The sequence below is a fragment of the Hipposideros armiger genome, unplaced genomic scaffold (genome assembly GCF_001890085.2).
Source record: "Hipposideros armiger isolate ML-2016 unplaced genomic scaffold, ASM189008v1 scaffold_893, whole genome shotgun sequence".
In the NCBI taxonomy this organism is placed as follows: domain Eukaryota; kingdom Metazoa; phylum Chordata; class Mammalia; order Chiroptera; family Hipposideridae; genus Hipposideros; species Hipposideros armiger.
This window is the reverse complement of record NW_017732243.1, coordinates 129146-148488: the sequence shown is the minus strand read 5'-3', so window position 1 is coordinate 148488 and position 19343 is coordinate 129146. Positions and strand designations below refer to the sequence as shown.

General features: G+C 54.7%; 2 protein-coding genes across 11 annotated transcripts; one reads left to right on the top strand and one right to left on the bottom strand.

The window, feature by feature from the left end:
- Nucleotides 1–798: 798 nt before the first annotated feature.
- ZNF692 (zinc finger protein 692) lies at nt 799–8877 on the top strand. Of its 10 annotated transcripts, none has more exons than XM_019630111.1 (12): nt 799–976; nt 1372–1557; nt 1838–1866; nt 2365–2460; nt 2955–3003; nt 3098–3220; nt 3469–3687; nt 3797–3871; nt 3965–4043; nt 5164–5278; nt 8241–8340; nt 8427–8877. In XM_019630111.1, the coding sequence occupies exons 1-12, from the start codon at nt 843–845 to the stop codon at nt 8719–8721; spliced, it is 1500 nt and encodes a 499-aa protein (XP_019485656.1). In that variant the 5' UTR covers nt 799–842; the 3' UTR covers nt 8722–8877. The 10 variants fall into 10 exon arrangements, with proteins under 10 accessions (XP_019485656.1, XP_019485651.1, XP_019485650.1 ...); XM_019630106.1 differs by having other exon boundaries at nt 2197–2460; nt 3472–3687; XM_019630105.1 differs by having other exon boundaries at nt 2197–2460.
- A 90-nt stretch (nt 8878–8967) lies between these two features.
- Nucleotides 8968–11834, bottom strand: ZNF672 (zinc finger protein 672). Its single transcript, XM_019630101.1, is given in 5 exon segments — nt 8968–10497; nt 10499–10925; nt 10928–11103; nt 11105–11570; nt 11774–11834. Coding segments are annotated over 5 exon segments (1407 nt in total). The 3' UTR covers nt 8968–10220.
- Between the last annotated feature and the right edge of the window lie 7509 nt (nt 11835–19343).

Genomic DNA, 19343 nt, shown 5'->3' with positions numbered 1-19343 from the left:
AAGTGAGGAGGGGTCCACAGCCAATCTAGGCACATTTTCTGAGGACTCTTGATGTGAACACGGCGCTTGGGGTGCAGAGGAGGCTCTAATTTTTTTTTTAAAGATTTTTATTGGGGATTTGGGGGGATGGGAACAGTGCTGGGGAATTGGGGGAAGGGGAACAGACAAGTTACTGTCGTTTTGTTCTTCAGTCTAGTTGTGGAGGACGTTGCTTCACTGGCCCAAGTTGGCACCATCATGCGCTCTTCCCGGGCGAGGCAGCTCACTGCAGCTGCTAGCCGCTCACGCTGGCTGCTGGCTACCCACTGCCACATGGCAGAGGGGCTGCAGCCTATTCCGTCGCTGGCGACTCACGGCAGCCCAGCTCCAGGTTGAGCTGTTGTTCAGCATCTTAGCTGTAGAGGGCAGTGTCACTGGCCCTCATATGTGGGATCCGACCGGGGCCCTCTGGCGTTCCAAGCCAGTTCTTAACCATCGCGCCACTCAGCCGGCCCTCTAATTGTTTTTTAAGGTGGACAATTCTGCAGCACGTGCTTGCTCTTTGGTTGCAATGGGGGGGGGGGGGAGGGGCTAAAGATGAAGAACAAAGTAAGAACAGTTGCAAAGGCGACATCCTTGAGCAGGCTGGAGGCGTGGGTCGGCGCACAGGGGGAATGCCTAGCCCCGTTTGTTCCATTTCCCCAAGCCTTTGGGACCCAAGAGTAGGCGCGAGCCCGCGGGCAACCAGCGCTGGAACCACCACTCCCGGCAGGCGTTGCGCGGGGCGACAGTGCGCAGGCGCGCGCCGCAGGCCTGGCCTGTTTCCGTCCGGGTCCCGGCCCAGTTCCGGGCGGGACACACCGATGCGCAGGGGGCGGGTTGATCTTAAAAGAGAAACGGCGGCGGCGCGCGCGAGGTGGGCCCCCGGTTTCCCGCTACTGTCCAGGCCCGCGCCAGGCAGGGCGCAGGCGCAGTGGGTGCGGGTGGTGGGGCGCAGGTAAGGCCGGATGGGAGGGGCGGGAGGACTTTGCATCCGGTCGGGCTGCGCTCTGTGCGCTGTAATTGGGGCGACCCAGACCCCCGCCTGGCCCCGTCCTTGCACTTGGAGCTGTTCCCACCGCGCTCCCGCCCCGGACAAGTCCCCCTAGAGGTCTCACACCTTTGCCCGGCCACTCCTTTTCCTACGCCTGGGTGGACCAGCCAGTGGCGTGCTGACTGTGGCCTTGTCCCTCACCTCCCACCCACAGCGCTAGTTCCCGCGGGCTGTACGTCAGGGGACTGCAGGGGTGCCCTGGGCCGAGTGGCAGCGAATGCTATGGCAACGGTTTGGTCTTGTCCCCGCTTCGCAGTGAGACGGCTCTGGCCGACCCACGCGCGTCCTCCGCCCCGCAGACTCCGAGTCATGGCTGCCTCCCCGGCGGACGCGTCCCTTAGGCGGCGGGAGAACCGGCGGCAACTGGATGCGCGCCGCAGCAAGTGTCGCATCCGCCTGGGCGGCCACATGGAGCAATGGTGCCTCCTCAAGGAGCGGCTGGGCTTCTCCTTGCACTCGCAGCTCGCCAAGTTCCTGCTGGACCGGTTAGGACGCTGCAGGGCTCTGGGGGAGGGCACCCAGCGCAGCACCCAGCACTCCCCATCCCCAAAGTGTTGACCCATTGCTTCTTCCTACGGGCCCATTTCCCACTTCGGCAGTACGACTGTGTGATTTGTGGCCTCCCAGGGTCCTGCTCCACTTCTCTTGGTCCCCAGAGAATAGGGAGGGTATGTAGGAGTGGCCTCTTAGGTATGTGAGTGCCCAGAGCTGAGGGCAGTTGCTTGGCTGCGGCCTGACCTAATCTGCCACTTGTCTCCCTGGCAGGTACACTACAGGCTGTGTGCTCTGTTCAGGTAGGTAGCTAATCTGGGGGAAGGGGCTCAGGAGCCAGGGAGGGAGGATGGGCAACAGAGAGTGGTGTGACCCAGCAACACCCTCCTGAAGGGATTAGATCCAAGTGAGTTTGGGAAGAGTTGAGCACAAGGAAGTTTGATGGGGGCAGCCTGTGGGGAAGGGAGCATCATCTCAGTACCTTGGGGGTTCTGGACTCTGAAGAATGGTAAACTGGACTAGGGACCAGCATTGTCCATGGGGGTTTGGGGGCAGCCCTATCTGGGCATTGCTTTCCAGGGTGAGAGTAGGAGGCATCCTAGCTCCCCTGACTGTCACCTTCACCCCTCCAGGTCCCAAGCCTTTGGCCCCCAAGGGTCTGCAGTATCTGGTGCTCCTGTCTCATGCCCACAGCAGAGAGTGCAGCCTGGTGCCTGGGCTGCGGGGGCCTGGGGGCCGAGATGGGGGGCTTGTGTGGGAGTGCTCAGCAGGCCACACCTTCTCCTGGGGTCCCTCTTCAGGCCCCACACCTCCAGAGGAGGCCAAACCGGCCCCCATTCCAAGTACTGCTGGGAGAAGCTGGTGCCCACAGGCCAGGGGCAGGCAGGAGCCTGCAGGTAGGCCTGGGGAAAGGGGAGCTGTGGAGAAAGGGTGGGAAAAGGGTCCCACTTCTGGAGCTCAGAACCCTATATTCTAAAAATGTGCCTTTCTCAATGGAAAAAACTGTGCCGGCAAGGAAGTATATCCACAAATATGTTTTTAGATAGAAAAAGCAAAATACAGAATAGGATTATGGTATGTTACCATTGGTGGGAAAATAAGGGGAGAAAGTCCTTGTGAATGATGAAATATCTCTGGGAGGGCAAGTAGATGCCTGTGGGACCAGCTAGGCGACAGGGGACAGTATTGCAAAGGGAACTTCAAAGTGTACCTTCCTGTACTTGTATTTTTTGAACCATCTCTAAAATAAAATAACCCCTCCCTCTGCAGTAGCCTCTGCCCCTTCCGTCTCCTTCCTTAAAATCCTCCCAGAATTCAGACCGTAGTCTCCATCTGTCCTCATCCCTCAAGCCCAGAGTTTCTGCCCCTTTGACCCCACCTGTGCCAACAGGTTTGGAATCTGAGCATGAGGAGAGGACTCAGGAGACCGGGTTGCCCAGGTGAGGTTGTGATTGAGAGGGACAGGATAGACCGGGGTGGACAGTGGGGGTGAGGGAGCAAGACTAAAAAGGCTTGCCTTCCTTGGACCTGCAGGAAGTTGGGACCCCCACCAGAGGCCTTCCTGCCCCCAGGAGAAAAGGGGGAGGAGGAAGATGAGGGCGAAGAGGAGATGCTCAGTGATGCCAGCCCATGGACCTACAGCTCCTCCCCAGACGAGCAAGTTGGGACTGCGGGAGGAGCAGGAGGAGGGAGAGGCAGCTGGAAAGGGCCTGGTGGGGAGGGCAGAGAGAACAGGAGGCAGGGAATTGGGTGGAAAAGTGGAGTTAGGCTCTAGGGCAGAATGAAGGCTGAATGCAAGGTGAGTGGAGACTTGGGGCAGGGTTGTTTGAAGTGTTGGATCTTTGCAGTATAGAGGTGGGCTGGCCAAAGGCCCAGGGTGACAGTACTCTTCATTCTGCTTTCAGCAGTGAGCCAGATGCCCCCAGACCACCCCCTTCCCCTGTTACCCATGCACTTAAGGAGGGGGAGACACCCTCAGCTCCTGCAGCTGCCCCCAGCCCTGTTGGGCCACCCCGACCAGTATCCTCACTGTGTTCTGGGGCTCCTCTACCTGTGGGAGGTGGGGCACAGCCAGCGCTCAGCGGGACCCCTCAAGTGGCCCAGCAGACTGAGGCCCTGGCCAGGTAACCTGATGGTTGAGGGGATTTGGTGGTGGCGGGGGGGGGGGGGTGTCGGGGTGTATCTTGGGCCTTGTGCTGCATCGTGGCTCTCTTCCCACTCTGCTGCTCCTAGCCCTGGGAGTCTGTCCCCATCTGCTCTGGCTCTGGCTTTGGAGGAGGACGCACAGATCGGTCCTCGGAGAGTTAGGTAGAACTATGGGGCCCTGGGGTGGGCTGAGAGGAGGGAGAGCAGCCAAGAGAGCCTGAGTGGTCCTTATGCCTCTCCCTATCCTGCCCCCAGGAAAGCGGCCAGGAGGGAGCTGCTGCCCTGTGACTTCCCAGGCTGTGGAAGGATCTTCTCCAACCGGCAGTACCTGAATGTGAGGGTGTGAGGAGCCCAGCTTGGATTCAGTGTGGAGGAGCTGAGGCCAGGGAGCCTGGGTGGTGGGGTTGTCGGGGTGGAAGCCAGGGAGATAGGGCTGCCAGCAGTTAGCCATAGGCCAGGTGACCAGTGGGTGAGGTAGACACTGCAGCCTCAGACACACAGCCACTGCCATGCCCAGTCACTGCCAAGGTACCAGAGGACCTAATGGAGGTGACAGCGGCGTCCTCAGGTTCTTGGGTGATAGCAACTATTTCTGAGCACTTGACTATTGGTCTTGACCATATTGGCGATGACCCTAGGGAATAGGTGCTGCTACTGTCCAGGTTTGCAGATGGGGAAGCTGAGGCACAAGCTTAAGCACTGCCCAGGGTGCCTCAGCTAGTGTGTAATAGTGTGGAATCCTGAGTCCACTCAGCTGTTTACCTGCAGGCTGGCATCTAGTGCTGTCCCCAGCCTCACTGCAGGACAGATTGGAGGCATAGGGCAGGTCCCAAGGAGGGCCCACACTGAGGGCTGGTGCTTCAGGGAGGCAGGCAGTCCCAGGTGGCAGAGAAGCTTGCGAATATATGGGGATCTGTTTACGGAGGAAGCAGCCCCCTGCAGCAGTTAACTTCAGGAAGATGGACTGGAGGGGACCCCACACAATTTGGTGAGACAGATGTGAAAGTAGGTTTGAAAGAAGAGATCCTAGCAGTAGTTGGGCAGTTGAGGCTGAAGAACACACTGCCCAGAAAGGTGCTCCAGCTTAACAGTGTGCACTTCAGAGCAGGTATAGGAAAAAAGCGCATGATGTATTCCCCTCTGAGCTGGTATGAAAAGTAGGCCCTTGGTGATACTGTTGTACTTGGATAATCATGCCACAATGATGTGTGCCCGTCCCTGCACACAGCACATCCATGCTTAGGGAACTGCGAGTGCACTTTGTTCAGGGGACTTGGCATTGAAGGGATGTTGTGGCAGAGTGGTGAGATCATGGAAGTCGAGGGCAAACTTTGCAGTCAGGATGGGATGGGATCAGGATGCTTGTGTGTAGGGGACGAAGAACAGCTGGGGACAGGATAGGACACAGGAGCCCACCTGTGGGGTCAGCTCAGATGGTGTCCTTCCTTTCCTAGCACCACAAGAAGTACCAGCACATCCATCAGAAGTCCTTCTCCTGCCCAGAGCCAGCCTGTGGGAAGTCCTTCAACTTTAAGAAGCACCTGAAGGAACATGTGAAGCTGCACAGTGGTCAGTGGGGGAAATGCCTCCTCACCTCACCCTGTGGGTTCCTTTCCCTTCCCCTTTGGGTCCCATCACCGTCCTCTGTGGGTCCGTTCACCTCCCCCATGGGACTCATCACCTCCCCCTGTGAGGCCCATCACTCTTCCCTGTGTGTGCAGGCCCCTCACACCCTCTGTGGGTGACTCTCATGCACACACTCCTCCTGCGTTCCCTGTGTTGAGCACCTGCCTGAGACTGCTGTAGGTTCTGGGAGCTCTCAGGGAACGAGCAGGCGGCCCTCACCTCATGAGATGTGCCCCCTGGAGATAAGAGCAGCCAGGGATGTGAAGGCAGGGCCAGTGAGGAGGGTGGGGGAGGAGTTGCTCTGGGAGGGAAGGTGCTCTGAACAAAGGCCTCAGTGAAGGAGTGAGGGAGACTTGTCTATTAACGTGGGCACACCATGGGAAAGAAGAGAGGACAGACAGGTACTGTGGGCCCCGACTACCATGAGGATGGCTTGGCTTCTGGCCGTGTGAGACAGGCCATCCCAGAGTCTTGAGCAGTGGAGCAGCTGATTTTAAAAGGAGTGCTGTGGCTGCTATGTGGAGAGTAGGCATTGCAGCAATGTGCAGTGGGCAGTGACAGTAGCCTGGAGGCTACAGGAGTGTGATGGTGGAGTCAGGAGGGCTGTTGTAGGAAGGACAAATTGGCCACAGGTGGGATTGGCAGGGAGGAGTTGGGTGACTTGGAGGGTTCCAGTCTGAGCAACTCGGCAGAAACCAGTTCCTGAAACGAGGGACAAGTGGGTTTCAGGAAAGTGACATTTTATTAGGGCCATGCTAATTGGGCATCTCAAAAGATGTGAGTTGAGTTTGGGGAGGTGTTGGACTAAGAAAAGCTTGTTCGTTATGAGCACATGGGTGGTGTTGGAGCTGTGGGTAGCATGTCGCACACAGGGGGCTGAGCCTAGGTGAAGGAGAGGTCTGAGCATGCAGGGGCCATCCAGGCAGGTGAAGACAGCCCTGAGGACCCAAGTGGACAGAGTGCTGGGCAGGGGGCTGTGCCTGTGCTGCAGGGTTGAGCAAGACGATGATGAGGATAGGCCACATGCCAAGGGAGATGACAGCCAGAATGAAGTGGGTTCAAGGCAGGAAGGAGCTAAAGAAGTGGAGACAGTGAGCCTGGACAACTCTTTGGAGTTTCAAGCAGAGAATTGGGGTCTTAGCTGGAGGGCTGTGAGCTTGGGGCACAGAGATGGGGCTGGTCACCCAGAGAGGAAAGGTGTGCTGATGTGGTCTGGGTGGGCTACCATGAGTCGGTGAAGAGGGGTGTGTCACAGGCACAGTGGGAGGGTGACTACAGGGGAGCAGCGAGTTGTCACACGTGGGCGCAGAAGCATGTTGGCTGGTGGATTAGGTGGAGACAGGTTTGGGCATTTTCCCTTGGCCTCTCTTGGTACAACTGAAATGGGACTGGTGGAGAGAAGATGGCGTGAACATGGCCTGTGGACTCCAGAGAGGGAAAGAGTTGACTGGGGAAGTGCAGAGGCATGAGGGCCCTTGAGACTTGTAGCTGTGCATTCACTCTCCATAAGGCACAACTGATCTCACAGATTCATTGCACACAAAGATGCTGCTATGAAATACGTCTTTACTAAGTCACAAACATGACTGGCAATAGGTTAGAGAGAAAAGATACAGAAGCAATGAGTCACAATACTTAACTGTCAGATATTTGAAAATTTGTGTGCAATGAATCTGTGAGATCAGTTGTGCCCGATGGAGGGTTAAAGGAAAGGCTGAGAGTTATGTCCTGTCACATACACCTGGCCTGAAGGAGGCCAAGGGTTGTATTTATCCTGAGTTGGTTTTAACCCAGTGGGGACAGCTGAGGAAGAGAGGGACAGGTGAATCAATGGTGTGAGTGAAGGAAGGCTATACATGCCCTGGAAACAGAGCTGGGTGCTGGACAAGGAGGGGCAGGTGCACTGTGGGACTATGATGGGCGCTGGACTGGCAGCCTGTATCTCAAGATTGTCATAGTGGAACAGAGTAGATTATTGTAGTGTTTCCTGGTTGGAACTGGAATTCTTTTTTTTTTTTTTAAGATTTTATTGGGGAATTGGGGGAGGGGAACAACACTGGGGAATCAGGGGAAAGGGAACAGACAAGTTGCTGTTGTTTTGTTCTTCAGTCTAATTGTGGAGGACGTTGCTTCACTGCCCCATGTTGGTATTATCATTGTGCTCTTCCCGGGTGAGGCAGATTGGTCGCTGGCCTCTGGATGGCCACTCTTGGCAGCTCACACCGGCTGCCAGCCGCTCACGCTGGCTGCCAGCCACACATGGTAGCTTATGGTAGCCCACTGCAGCCTACACCGTCACCGGCGACTCACGGCAGCCCAGCTCCAGGTTGAGCTGTTGTTCACCATCTTAGCTATAGAGGGCACAGCGTCACTGGCCCTCATGTGGGATCTGAACCGGGGCCCTGCTGCTCAGAGCTGGTGTCCCAAGCCAGCTCTTAACCAACAGGCCACTCGGTCGGCTGGGAACTGGGATTCTTAAATTGTGATTTCAGGCTGGTGTGGTGATGGCAGTGGTGGTTGAGAAGGGTCGGGGACCAACCAGGTCAATGAAGGTCAGGCAACAGAAGTGAGTGCTGGCCATGTAGGAAACCGACAGCACGAGTGGCTGGGGAGGCCTGGAGCGCAGAGGTGTGATGTGGATGACAGCTGTGTGTGCGTGCATGTGTGTGTGGTCTGATGGCAAGGTATACAGAGCCGTGGTGAGACAGGTCTGAAGGACACCTTGAGAAGCTTGGAAGTGGCAGGGGGCAGGTTCAAGAAAAAAGGAGATGGGTTGCTGCTGACAGCCACAGGGCACTGCTAGGCAGAGAGGGTGGTATATGCAGGCTGAATGGCGGTGGGTGAGTTGGGGGGCCAGGAGTGGCCACACTGGGGATGGATACTGGGGTGTCCCCATGACCCGCAGACACCCGGGACTACATCTGTGAGTTCTGTGCCCGGCCTTTCCGCACTGGCAGCAACCTGCTCATCCACCGGCGCATTCACACTGGAGAGAAGCCCCTGCAGTGAGTTTGTGGAGAGGTGGTGGGGGGTGATGGGACACCTGTGCAGCAGCTGAGTCCCCTTCCTGCCCCCACTGTCTCTGGCTCAGGTGCGAGATCTGCGGGTTCACCTGCCGCCAGAAGGCCTCCCTGAACTGGCACCGGCGCAAGCATGTGGAGACAGCGGCCGCACTGCGCTTCCCCTGTGAGGTGTGCGGAAAGCGTTTTGAGAAGCCAGACAGCGTTGCTGCTCACTGCAGCAAAAGCCACCCGGCCTTGTTCCTGGAGTCTCCCCGCCCACTGGAACCCTGTCCCAGCATCTGTGCCTCTGTGCCCCTGGGGTCAGGTGATGGGTGCAGGCCCTCTGGGGTTCCTCAGACTCTGACCCTGCTCCCTCAGCAGTGACCCCAAGCACTGAAAAGGAGCAGAGAGAGAGGCCGGATGCCTGGTCCCTGGGAACTAGGGTGCAGGAGGATAGGCCGAGGGTAGGACTGGACTCCGGGGGAGCCAGGCTGCTTTAGTCTTCCTAAAGGACAGAATAAACCCAGGATTTTACATGGACATGTGTGGGCAGAGCAAGTGTTTTTGACCCTGGGGTACAGGAACCCTAATTGCTTTGGAGGCAGACTCTGCTAGGTGTGCAGCACAGGGCAGGCCCTATTCCTGTCTGTAGGCCCCCACCTGCCCCCACCTGGAGGACCCAGCTTGCTTTCCCAGTTTGGGCCCTTCACTGTGGATCGTCACACTCACTCTTGCACTGTGATAGTAGGGAAGAGTGCTAGGTGATCCTGGGCCATGTTTGTCTGCTCCACTGACCGAGAAGCAAATGTACAGTGCCCTGAGGAGTCGTGCAAAGTCAAGGGGGCTGTCCTAGCGGTGTTGCTGAGCTGCCTTGGGGAGTTTGAAAAGGCCCTGCTTTGGATCATTCCTGAAATCTGCGAAGAACAGCAGCCTCAGGCTGGACAAAGGAGGCTCTTGGCATCTAGAACCCAAACACACAACTCTTTTATTTCACCTGCCATAAGCAACAAATTGCTGGCAGTTTCAGGGAATTTTCCACACTGCCCTGTTGCCTCCATGGAAATGTTCCCTGTGGCTCCAAGCTTGACTTGGAGATAACAGATGCTCCACTGGGCAGTGCCTTGGCTTTGTGGACCCAGGTGGTCTTGGCCCAGGTACCAGGGCTGATATCTCCCACCTGGTTGGAGAATAGTCCTGAGAGACACCTTGATTTGGACACCATCAGGTCTGGCCCCTGGGATAGGAGGCTGGCCGTGCTGAGGGCTCCTAGCCACCTTTGCATGGGTGAGCCATCTCCAGTGCAGCAGGCTGGGCACTTCTGGCGTTCAGACGTCCTCCAGTGAAGCGAGCTCGCTCCCCCACCATCTCTGCCTGCAAACTCCTATTCTCTCAGAAGCCCAGGGTGGAAGCATCAGGGAGGCTAACAGCTAAGTGGAACCAAGAGGAGGGAAGGGCAGGTGACATGTTCCAGTGGCCACATCTGTGATCATTATCTGAAGAGGCAGGACAGCAAAGTGTACCAGGGAAGAAGAAAAGCACATTCAGGCTGGAAAAGGAGGTGGAACAGAGAAGACAGATCCTACATGGGGAGACAGGAAAGAAGCACCTGAGAGTACTGCAGCAGTGGGGGTGGGGACACCCCCAGGCTCTCCCAACAGGAAATGGGAGCTCATCCTGATTCCATCACCTACCCCACAGAGGGACAGAAGGGCTGGGGACAGGAAAAGGGCTGACAAGGGAAGTAGGTGTAGGCGCGGTAGGAGGTCAGGGGAAGGACTACCACCTGAGGTGGGGAAAGGTGACAGGCCACTGACTTTCCAGACCTCACATGTGTGAGTTGGCCCGATGTCCTGTGGTTACCCAGCCCACTCCAGGGAAGCTTCTCAGCCAGGCTCTGTCAACTGAGACACAAGAAGTCCCTGATTTTCCTGTCCTGTCTGCCCAGTAAAGATGAGGGGAGCAGCTGCAGTGGCCTGGGTGGCGGGGGCGGCGCGAGCACGTGTGTGGGCCGGCTGGTGCTGAGACAGTAAGCGGCTGTGGCTGAAGCACTTGCCACACTTGGCACATTGCGTGGGCCGCTCGCCCAGGTGCGTCTTGCAGTTCAGCGCCAGCTTGGAGCCCACGCTGAAGGCCTTGCCTCACTCGGGGCACTTGGGTTTGCACACTGAGGTTGGACATACACGTGAAGCGCTTGCCACGCAATTCGCAGCGGTAAGGTTTCTCACCTGTGTGCGTGCGCCGGTGCATAGTGAGGTCCGAGCGGTCACTGAAGCGGCGGCCACGCTCGGGACATGGGAAGGGCCTCTCACCGGTGTGGATACGCTTGCGCACCACCAGGTCGGAGCGCTGCCCGAAGCCCTTGCCACAGGTGGCACAGGCATGCGGCCGCGCACTCTGGTGGCTGTGGTGGTGGCGCAGCAGCGTGGAGCTCTCGCTGAAGCGGCGCCCACAGTCGCCACACGCATAGGGTTTCTCACCCGAATGTGTGCGCTGGTGGCACACCAGCGTGGCACTCTCCAAGAAGCCCTTGCCGCACTGGGGGCATTTGAAGGGCTTCTGGCTCCAGCGCGTCTGCAGGTGTCACGTTAGCCAAACCTCTTGCCGCACACGCCGCACGGGTGTGTGTCTGGAGCGCGTGGCTTCCAGGGTGCGGAGTCTCCGGGGCTGTAGGCTGAGTGCACGCGCACATAGCTCCGCAGCCCCGCGCTGCTATGGAATGCCCACAGGCGCTGCTCAGCAGTTAAGCGAGCTGGTGGGGATGCATCGCGGGTCCGCCTGCGCTTGGTGGAAGTGCAGCGCGCTCTGGCGCGTTCGGGCACAGAGCGGGCAGCGGCGGGCCCGCTCCGGCAAGTGCGAGCGGCGCCAGTGTAGCAGCAGAGCCGGGCGATGTGGGAAGCGGCGGCCGCAGACGTGGCAGGAGTAGGAGCGGTGGCGCCGCCGGTGCACGCTTTGGTGCAGGTCGAGGCGGCTGCTCTGGCGGAAGCTCTAGATGCAGAGCGTCTGGCTGGCATGGGCGTGGCAATGCACGCACAGCTCAGCGGTCTGGGCGCAGTGCTCCCCGCAGTCCAGGCAGCAGGAGCGGCAGTCGCCGCTGTGGGCACGCTTGTGCCGCAGCAGCACTGAACTGTAGCAAAAGCTTTTGCCACACTCACTGCGCACGTAAGGCCTGCCCTCGGCCGCTTCTGGTGCAGTAAATATGGTGAGGGCAAGGTGGGCGCCCTCGGGCTGCCGGCCTTACTGGCAGGGAAGCGTGCCGCTTATACTCCAAGGTCCACCTCCTCCAGCTGCGGGGTATTTTCCGTTTTCTTAAGGCCTGGAAAGGGGGTGATAGCAGAGGGAAAAGGGGAAGGCCTGGAAAGTTGGTCTAGATTTCAGGGTTCCTTCCTCTCTCCTGGGCAGGTGCTGTGGCTGGTCCACTATGCACCGTGAGCCCCACCGACAACCGCAACTGCTATAGCTTGGTGAACAGAGGAGCAATCACAGACTACAGATTCCATTCTCGAAGAGAAGGCAAAGCCATAGGAATCCTAGAAATGTGGCAAGGGGGTCTTTCGTGCCACCGTGAAGGACAAGAGGGACTCAGAGGGCAGCTTGCCTCCAGGACACTGCTCAGGGGATGAGGGAGGCCCAGTCTTCTCTGGCCTTAGACTGGGGTCTTGGCCTGGAGACGCACTCAGAAACAACCAGGGCAATGAGAAGGCCCCTGAGCCTAGACCACACCAACACCTCTCTCTGCGACTGTTTCCTGAGGCCGGGGCTGGAACATCCAGCAGCAGCCTGGGCTGAGGCTCAGAAGGGGCTGGGGCCTGGGCAAAGGAATACTTCCCTTCCGGAACCCCAAAGCGTTGCTCCCTGGCTTTGGACAGTGCCTGACAAAGTCACTCCACACCAGTGCGCAGTGGATATTCCCTAGCCTAGCCCTGAGAAAGCAACTCATGACCCAGGAAAGGGGTGGAAAGGGAGCATGGAAAATTCTCAGGAAGTATTATTAAAAGTTGATGGCTTATCCGAGAAGTGATTTTCACACTTTCAGGGAAGGCAGGGGAGAAGGGAAGGGCATCCTTTCTAATTATCAGGGCTTCCAAGTTGCTTACAAATATTCTGCAGACTCATTGCTCCAGGTCCAGGGATCTGAGAACCTGGAGTAGCACAGAAGCCCCTTTCCAGGGACAGAATCTGCTCTGCTATTCTTTATCTCAAATCATATCCCTGAATCCTTCTGACCAGTTGGTCCAGGCAGCTGCCTGGGAGCAGGGTCAGGCTCTGTGCACAAAGCCTTCTGTGCCCATGAGTTACAGTGCAGACGGGCTGCCCCTCCTCACCTGGCCAGCCTCACCACCAATTGCTTCCCTCAAGGCCTACAGATCTGTCCCCAGCTCAGTTCAGTGGGGCACTGGAGATTAGGTATAGTTGCTATCAGTTATAGGCTATGTCACCCAACAGATCAGGGAAAGGAAGCAAACAAAATGGTCAGTAGTCATTTTCTTATTAGCAGATGGAAATTCATAAATATCCAGAGCTCTGATTAAAACACCCCAAAGATGAAGTCTTCATCCTTTGGATGTAAATGGGGTCAATTGCAAAAGCATTGGGAGCCACAAACCTGCAGGCTGGGCTCTGGAACTTCTGTTCCCCTCTGCCCAGGGCAAGGGTGTCTGGGAAGCAGGAGATGCTATGCCCTGCAGGGGTGAAGTAACAGGGGCAGCTTGCATTTAAACTGAATATAGGGGAGAGAAAGAAGTGGCAAATGTTTCCTGGAAGAGGTCTTTTTTAATGGACATTTTCAAATATGAGAAACTTACAAGAACAGTATCACCTTCACTCACCCACCTTCAGCGTCTATCTATGTTTTGCTCTTCTGTTTCTTCTATGATACTCCCTCTACCCCTCAGACTTCCCCTCCTCCCCAGTCTGGAGTACTTTAAATCCCAGACATCTTATTCAAAGAGGATGAGTACACCCCAGAGCAGACTTCAAAGGAAGTCTACTTCCAGAGGGAACTTGCAGCCCAGACATGAGCTGCTGACTCTAAGTGGTGGTCAACTTAAAGGAATGTCAGCCTTCCTGTGAATAAAACCTGCCCTCAAGACTCAGTGGTTGACTCCAAATGCCACAATAAGCAATGCTCATGCCCTGGTGATTGTCCCACCTCACAGGGGGGCCTCCCGGCACCATGGACCTCTCAGGCCAAGTTTCTGGGAACCCACCTTCTGCACATGCCCAAGAAAGGTAAGACAAGCGCACAAACACAGACATGCACAAAATGGCACTTAACCAAGGTATCATTCCCCATTACCGATGTAGAGTGAGAGACGCTGGTCTCAGAAGCAGGTCTGGTGCTTGAGTGCAGGTCACGCCCCTTAGGTCCCCATTCTGTCCCTCACCCCATGCTGGACCTTGTCCTGAAATCAAAGGTGCCTATGCCTGTGAGGAAATCTGAAAGAAAAGTAATATATGACTGTGCCAAAAAAAGAACAGTTTCTCGACTGTCCCAACCACCACTTATCCTGATTGAGAGTTTTGAAGTTGTTATACCACCAAAGTTAAATTTCTTTTACTTTGGAAAAAAAATAAGTACAAGGTAAGCTTGGAAAGAAGTAAGAGGATAAATAGGTGTGAATTGGTGACAAGTCCTAATTGTTCAATGCTTTAAAGTATTTTAGTACCTTCTAAGCATTTAATACTTACAAGTATTTACAAACACTATATGTATAACTAATAAAATATTGATACTGAGGGGTAAGACAAACTAATGGAGAAAGTTAACTCACAGTAGGTTAAAGATAAATTCTGAGTTTCGTACATGACTTTATTTTTGTTTCTTAACAGATGTGCAAGTATGTCACATCTAACTGACCACATCTTACAGGTTGACTGTAGGAACTAGTCAGGATTGATCACGTTCACTAACACTGTGCTGCAAACAGCTCTGTCACGCTCCTCCTCAGACAGCATGAAGGTTCTCTTCCCCCTTAAGTGCTCTGCTGAGCCTGCATTTCCGGGGTGATATGACCAGTGACCACCTTGCAATTCCTCCATCCCGAAGCCAGACTTGGGGCAAATGGGTCTGGGCTGCAGGAGTGGGGCTGAGTGCTGTCCCAGCTGTGCTGTCCACTAGCCAGAGCCATGAGTCATAGGTGGGACTGAGCACTTGAAAGGTCCAAATGGAAATGCACTGTAAGGGTCAAGTAAACTCCTGATTTCAAACACTTAGTAAGGAAAAAGAATGCAAAATATCCTATTAATAATGTTTAATGTTGATTATATGTTGAAATTTGGAGATATATTGGGAGATATATATAATTTGGAGATATATATTACAATCAATTTCACCTGTTTTTAAGAATAGTGACAACTACAAATGCAACTCACATTTTCTTCTATTGGATAGTGCTTGCCCAAATGGCCTTTCCGAATCCTGGGACAATATACAAAGGGAGGTGGCCCAGCTCACAGCCCCTGGGGGTTTGCCTGGGAGGAGGTCACTGACTGCCGTGACCCTTAGAGCCTCAGTAATCAAAGAGGGCCATTCCTGTCATCTGGCAAGACTCTGTGCCCTGGCTACCCCTCCCAAGGAGTCCACCTGCTCTTCTGGAAAGTGGACACATGCACTGTTGTTCCCAAAGTGTTACCAGCATCAACATATGAGGACTCTGACAAGGAGAAAATTCTGGCATGTTCTGAACTGAATTACAGAAGCTGAGGAATGACAGAAAGAGACAGGACTGCCAGTCTGTTAATGGCTGCTGACGAGCTAAGAAAGGGCATCACATTCCTGTGTTGCCTGTTGGAAGTTTGGATTAATTTCCGCAGATTTTCTCACCAGGGCACCAACTAACCCCAAGAGCCCCCCTTGTTTATATGAGGGCTTTCCAGGTTGCTGCCCCAGCTTATCGACAGCATGGGCATTTCTTGCCATGGACTCTGTTAACTCAGAACTGGCCCCGCATCACCTCCCCACCCCCTTTTGCCTAAAGCTCATGAAAATTCTTTCAGACTATCTCCTTATTCCCTCTTGCCCCTACTAGAAACACTTGCAAAACTCTGGAATGACAGACAAGCTGTCTTTTCTACCTAGCCATGCTGCTGGTACTTTAGACCCCATGCCCCAAGACCCATCTTTTGTCTGGCATTTTGGCTTAATAAAACCTTGACTAACAAAAAGACTTCAGTCATGGAAGATTTTTTATTTAATAATTCTCATGTGTTTGTATGTCCCCTTTTTATCCTCCCAGTAGTCCTCTGAGGTGGGTACTATTGGTTACCCCTGTGTGACCCGAGGTCCTGTGCCAGATTGTCCAGAGTCACCTGGAACAAGCACAGCAGGTGGGTACTGGGACAGGAAGGGGACGATAGGCCCAGTGGCCCATGTCTAGCTCTGCCAACAGTACCAACCCTTCTAGGCCCCAGCCACTTGGCAGTAGTTCTGCAGGAAGCCCTGGGCAGCCCCAGGGACCACCCTGCAGAGACAGGGCTGGGTCTTTGCCCACAGTGTTGATCCATTGTGGCCCTGGGGGAAAGGAAACTGGGGGCATTGGCAGAAGTGGCTCAGGGCGCAGTAACTACATTTGGGAGAGGTGATTCTTCTGCTGGTCTGTCTCTGGATCCTTAATCCCACCCCTGCCTCAGCCCCAATGACATTGTTGTGTCCAGGATTCTGAGGTAACACTAGACCAGCGGTTCTCAACCTGTGGGTCACAACCCCTTTGGGGGTCGAACGACCTTTTCACAGGGGTCGCCTAAGACCATCAGAAAACAAAAAGATATTTACATTACGATTCATAACAGTAGCAAAATTACAGTTATAGAGTAGCAGCGAAAATAATTTTATGGTTGGGGGTCACCACAACATGAGGAACTGTATTAAGGGGTTGCGGCATTAGGAAGGTTGAGAACCGCTGCCCTAGAGGATGCTGAAATCTACATCCACAGAGAAGCAAATTATCTACTTCTCACTCTCAGGTGAGGGAGGAATCAGGTGGTGGAAAAGTTTATCTGGTCCTCTGAAGCCTGCTTTGGGGCATGTTCACTTATAGTGCCTTTTGCCTGGAAAGCCCTTTCCCCCACATTCAGGGTGCTGGTCCAATAACCTCTCTGCAAAAAAGCATCATTGAGTACCCTGCACTCCCCTCCCCCCCCCCCCCCCACACCGTACTTGGCTTTATTCTGAGTTATCAGTGACAGCAACAGGAAACAGTGACTCCCATCCATTCAGGTAAGGCTTCAATGCCTTTTCTAGGTAAGGATGGGGTGTGAAATCCAGAGCTTCCTTTCTTCTCCACTAACAGAATCAGGGTCCAGTACTTCAAAAGGTGCCCTTCCAGCTTCAGAAACAATCTAACGTTTAAGGAACTGGTGGAAATTAGAATGACAGCTCCCGGGCTGACCGAGTGGTGCGTTGGTTGAGCTGGCTTGGGATGCCAGCTCTGAGCAGCAGGGCCCAAGTTCGGATCCCACATGAGGGCCAGTGACGCTGTGCCCTCTACAGCTAAGATGGTGAACAACACCTCGACCTGAAGCTGGGCTGCCATGAGTCACCAGTGACTGTGTAGGCTGCAGCAGGCTGCCATGGGCTACCATGAGTGGCTGGCAGCCAGTGTGAGAAGCCGGCAGCCGGCGAGAGCTGCTGTGAGCCACCATGAGCAGCTGTCCAATGGCCAGCAAGTGACTGCCTCACCCGGGAAGAGCACAATGATAATACCAACATGGGACAGTGAAGCAAAACGTCCTCCACAACTAGACTGAAGAACCAAAGGACAGCAACTTGTCTGTTCCCCTCCCCCAATTCCCCAATAAAATCTTAAAAAAAAAAAAAGAATGACAGCTCCCTCCCACCCCCAGTGCCCAAGCCTGATTCTAATCCAAATGTATTCTTTTGGAAGTTTTCCCTTCACTGAGATTTTCTATGAAATCTGCCAAGTGTGAAGAAGGCACGTATGCTGGCTGGGAGAGAACATACAAAGTAGGATAGTTTATTCTCTATGTCCCTTTGACACTTGGTCAAAACTGCAGCCCAGAGGGACCAAAGCACCCAGAACACCCTCCCTGGGCTTGGCAAGAAGTTGGGCACACATAAGGCCTTCAGTGCTTTTTTAAAATGCTGTATTAATCTGGAATAGGAACATTGGTTCCTGGATTTCACACCCCTAGCTCTGGATTTCACACTCCTAGTGATGTCTGCATTGTCCCTGAAGGTCACCGGGCCTGTCGCCAGTCATCCTATCCTCCATAGCCTTATCCACTGTATATGATGCAAATACTCTAGTTTACTGCGTGGGAACTGCATGCAACCTGTGTAGGGGAATCACAAAGGCAAACGTCCAGTTCTGGTTTTTCCATTACCAGCTGTGCGATCTTGGACAGGGGAAGTCGGGTGTTTGACAAGTCTGCCTGGGAAGACTCAGTAAAGGAAACTAATGTAATATTTCATATGAAAACAGGGAGGTCAAAATATGTGTAAGTCTGAGAACTGCGGGTGCCGAGGTTTTAGGTTGTACTCTCCTCAAGACATTACTCAGAGGAGTGACTCTGAATAAGGAGTCTGACTCCCACTCCTTACCTCCTAAGCATCCTGAACGTTCTGCAAGACCTTTAAAGTCCTTCCCACGACTCTCAAAGAGCACTTCTTCACACGATTAGAGCAGCGTGGGCCCTCGGTAGCCCCACAACATACCACAGGAGCTTCCAGAGTGGATGACTCCTTTTAACACTTGGCGCCTGGTACTCTACTGGAGGTGTGAGCACAACGATTCGCGGAATGAGGAACGCCGCACTTGAGCAGGTCGCCTTCCCTGACCCTCGCGCAGCACAGCCAATCCCGGGTGCCGCAATCCGCTTTCGTCAGGAGTTGCTGGGCGGCTCCACCTTAGGAAAACCTGGCGGCGCCGCCCCCAGCGTCAGCGCCGACCCATTCACTGGCGCGGCATCGCTACGGGCACGATTTGCTTGGTCTCCCAGAGGGCTCTGCGGACCCCCAAGACCGTGTCCTTGGGCGGCGGCCACTTAACGCCGCAGTACCCGTTGCTGACCGTTCTCTTCTTGATCTGGATCAGACTGTGCATTTCTGTGTGGTTGCCAGCCTGCCCGAGCTGTAGACCCCGACAGGGGGCATGTAGGCTTATCATAGTTAGGCGCCCAATCCGCGAATCGGTCCTGAGCGTGAGCCGGCAAATCTTCTGAGTCACCGCCCCCAGGCTCCAGTCGTTCAGGGGCTTTGTTACGCTACGGAGGTACATCTGTGTCGCCGGATCCAAACACGTACTGCGACAGCTAGGGAGAACCACCAGGTGGAAAAATTTCCTCATTGCCCCCTCGGTCCCCTTTCTCTATGTTAAAGGGCTCACCCGACACCTCTAAGCACCCACTCATCCGGCGTCCCTAATCCGACTGTCTCCACTGCGGCACGCGGATCGCGGAGGGATGCAAAGGAAGGTTGAGCCCGCTCTCGCAGAGTCTCCCAAGTAGGGAGACGCACCGGGACATGTGGTGACAACTAAGCACAGCCTACTCTGGTAAATTATTAATGCTTTGACGGTGGCTACCTCATCGCTCGACTGCAAAAGGGGGCACGCTTCACTCTATGCCCAGTGCTATATAGGCCCTTGTTGCGAGAATGACCCGTGGTTCCGGATGATTGTCACTTACCGGGCGCCACGCAAAAAAAACTCCTCGTTCATACGTTACTTACGCCACACGGTGTGGCCCGGTATGATCCCCGTTTTCATATACCCCTGCGGAGGCCAATTATGACGGACCAGCCGCCACAAGTCGATCAGTTCCTGAAGGGGGGAGCGGGAATGAATAAAGAGACACTCACACGACTGCTGATGCGGTCGGTCTTCAGTGATGCTGAAGCTGAAGCCCAGAGTTTATTTCCCATCACCAATATATGCAGTTTGAGTATGTGCAGCTTAACAATGAAACATATGCATTACCTCCGCAAAAGTAAATCTTTAACTTTTACATAGAAACTACAAAATCACTGAAACTCCCAAAAGTAATTGTCC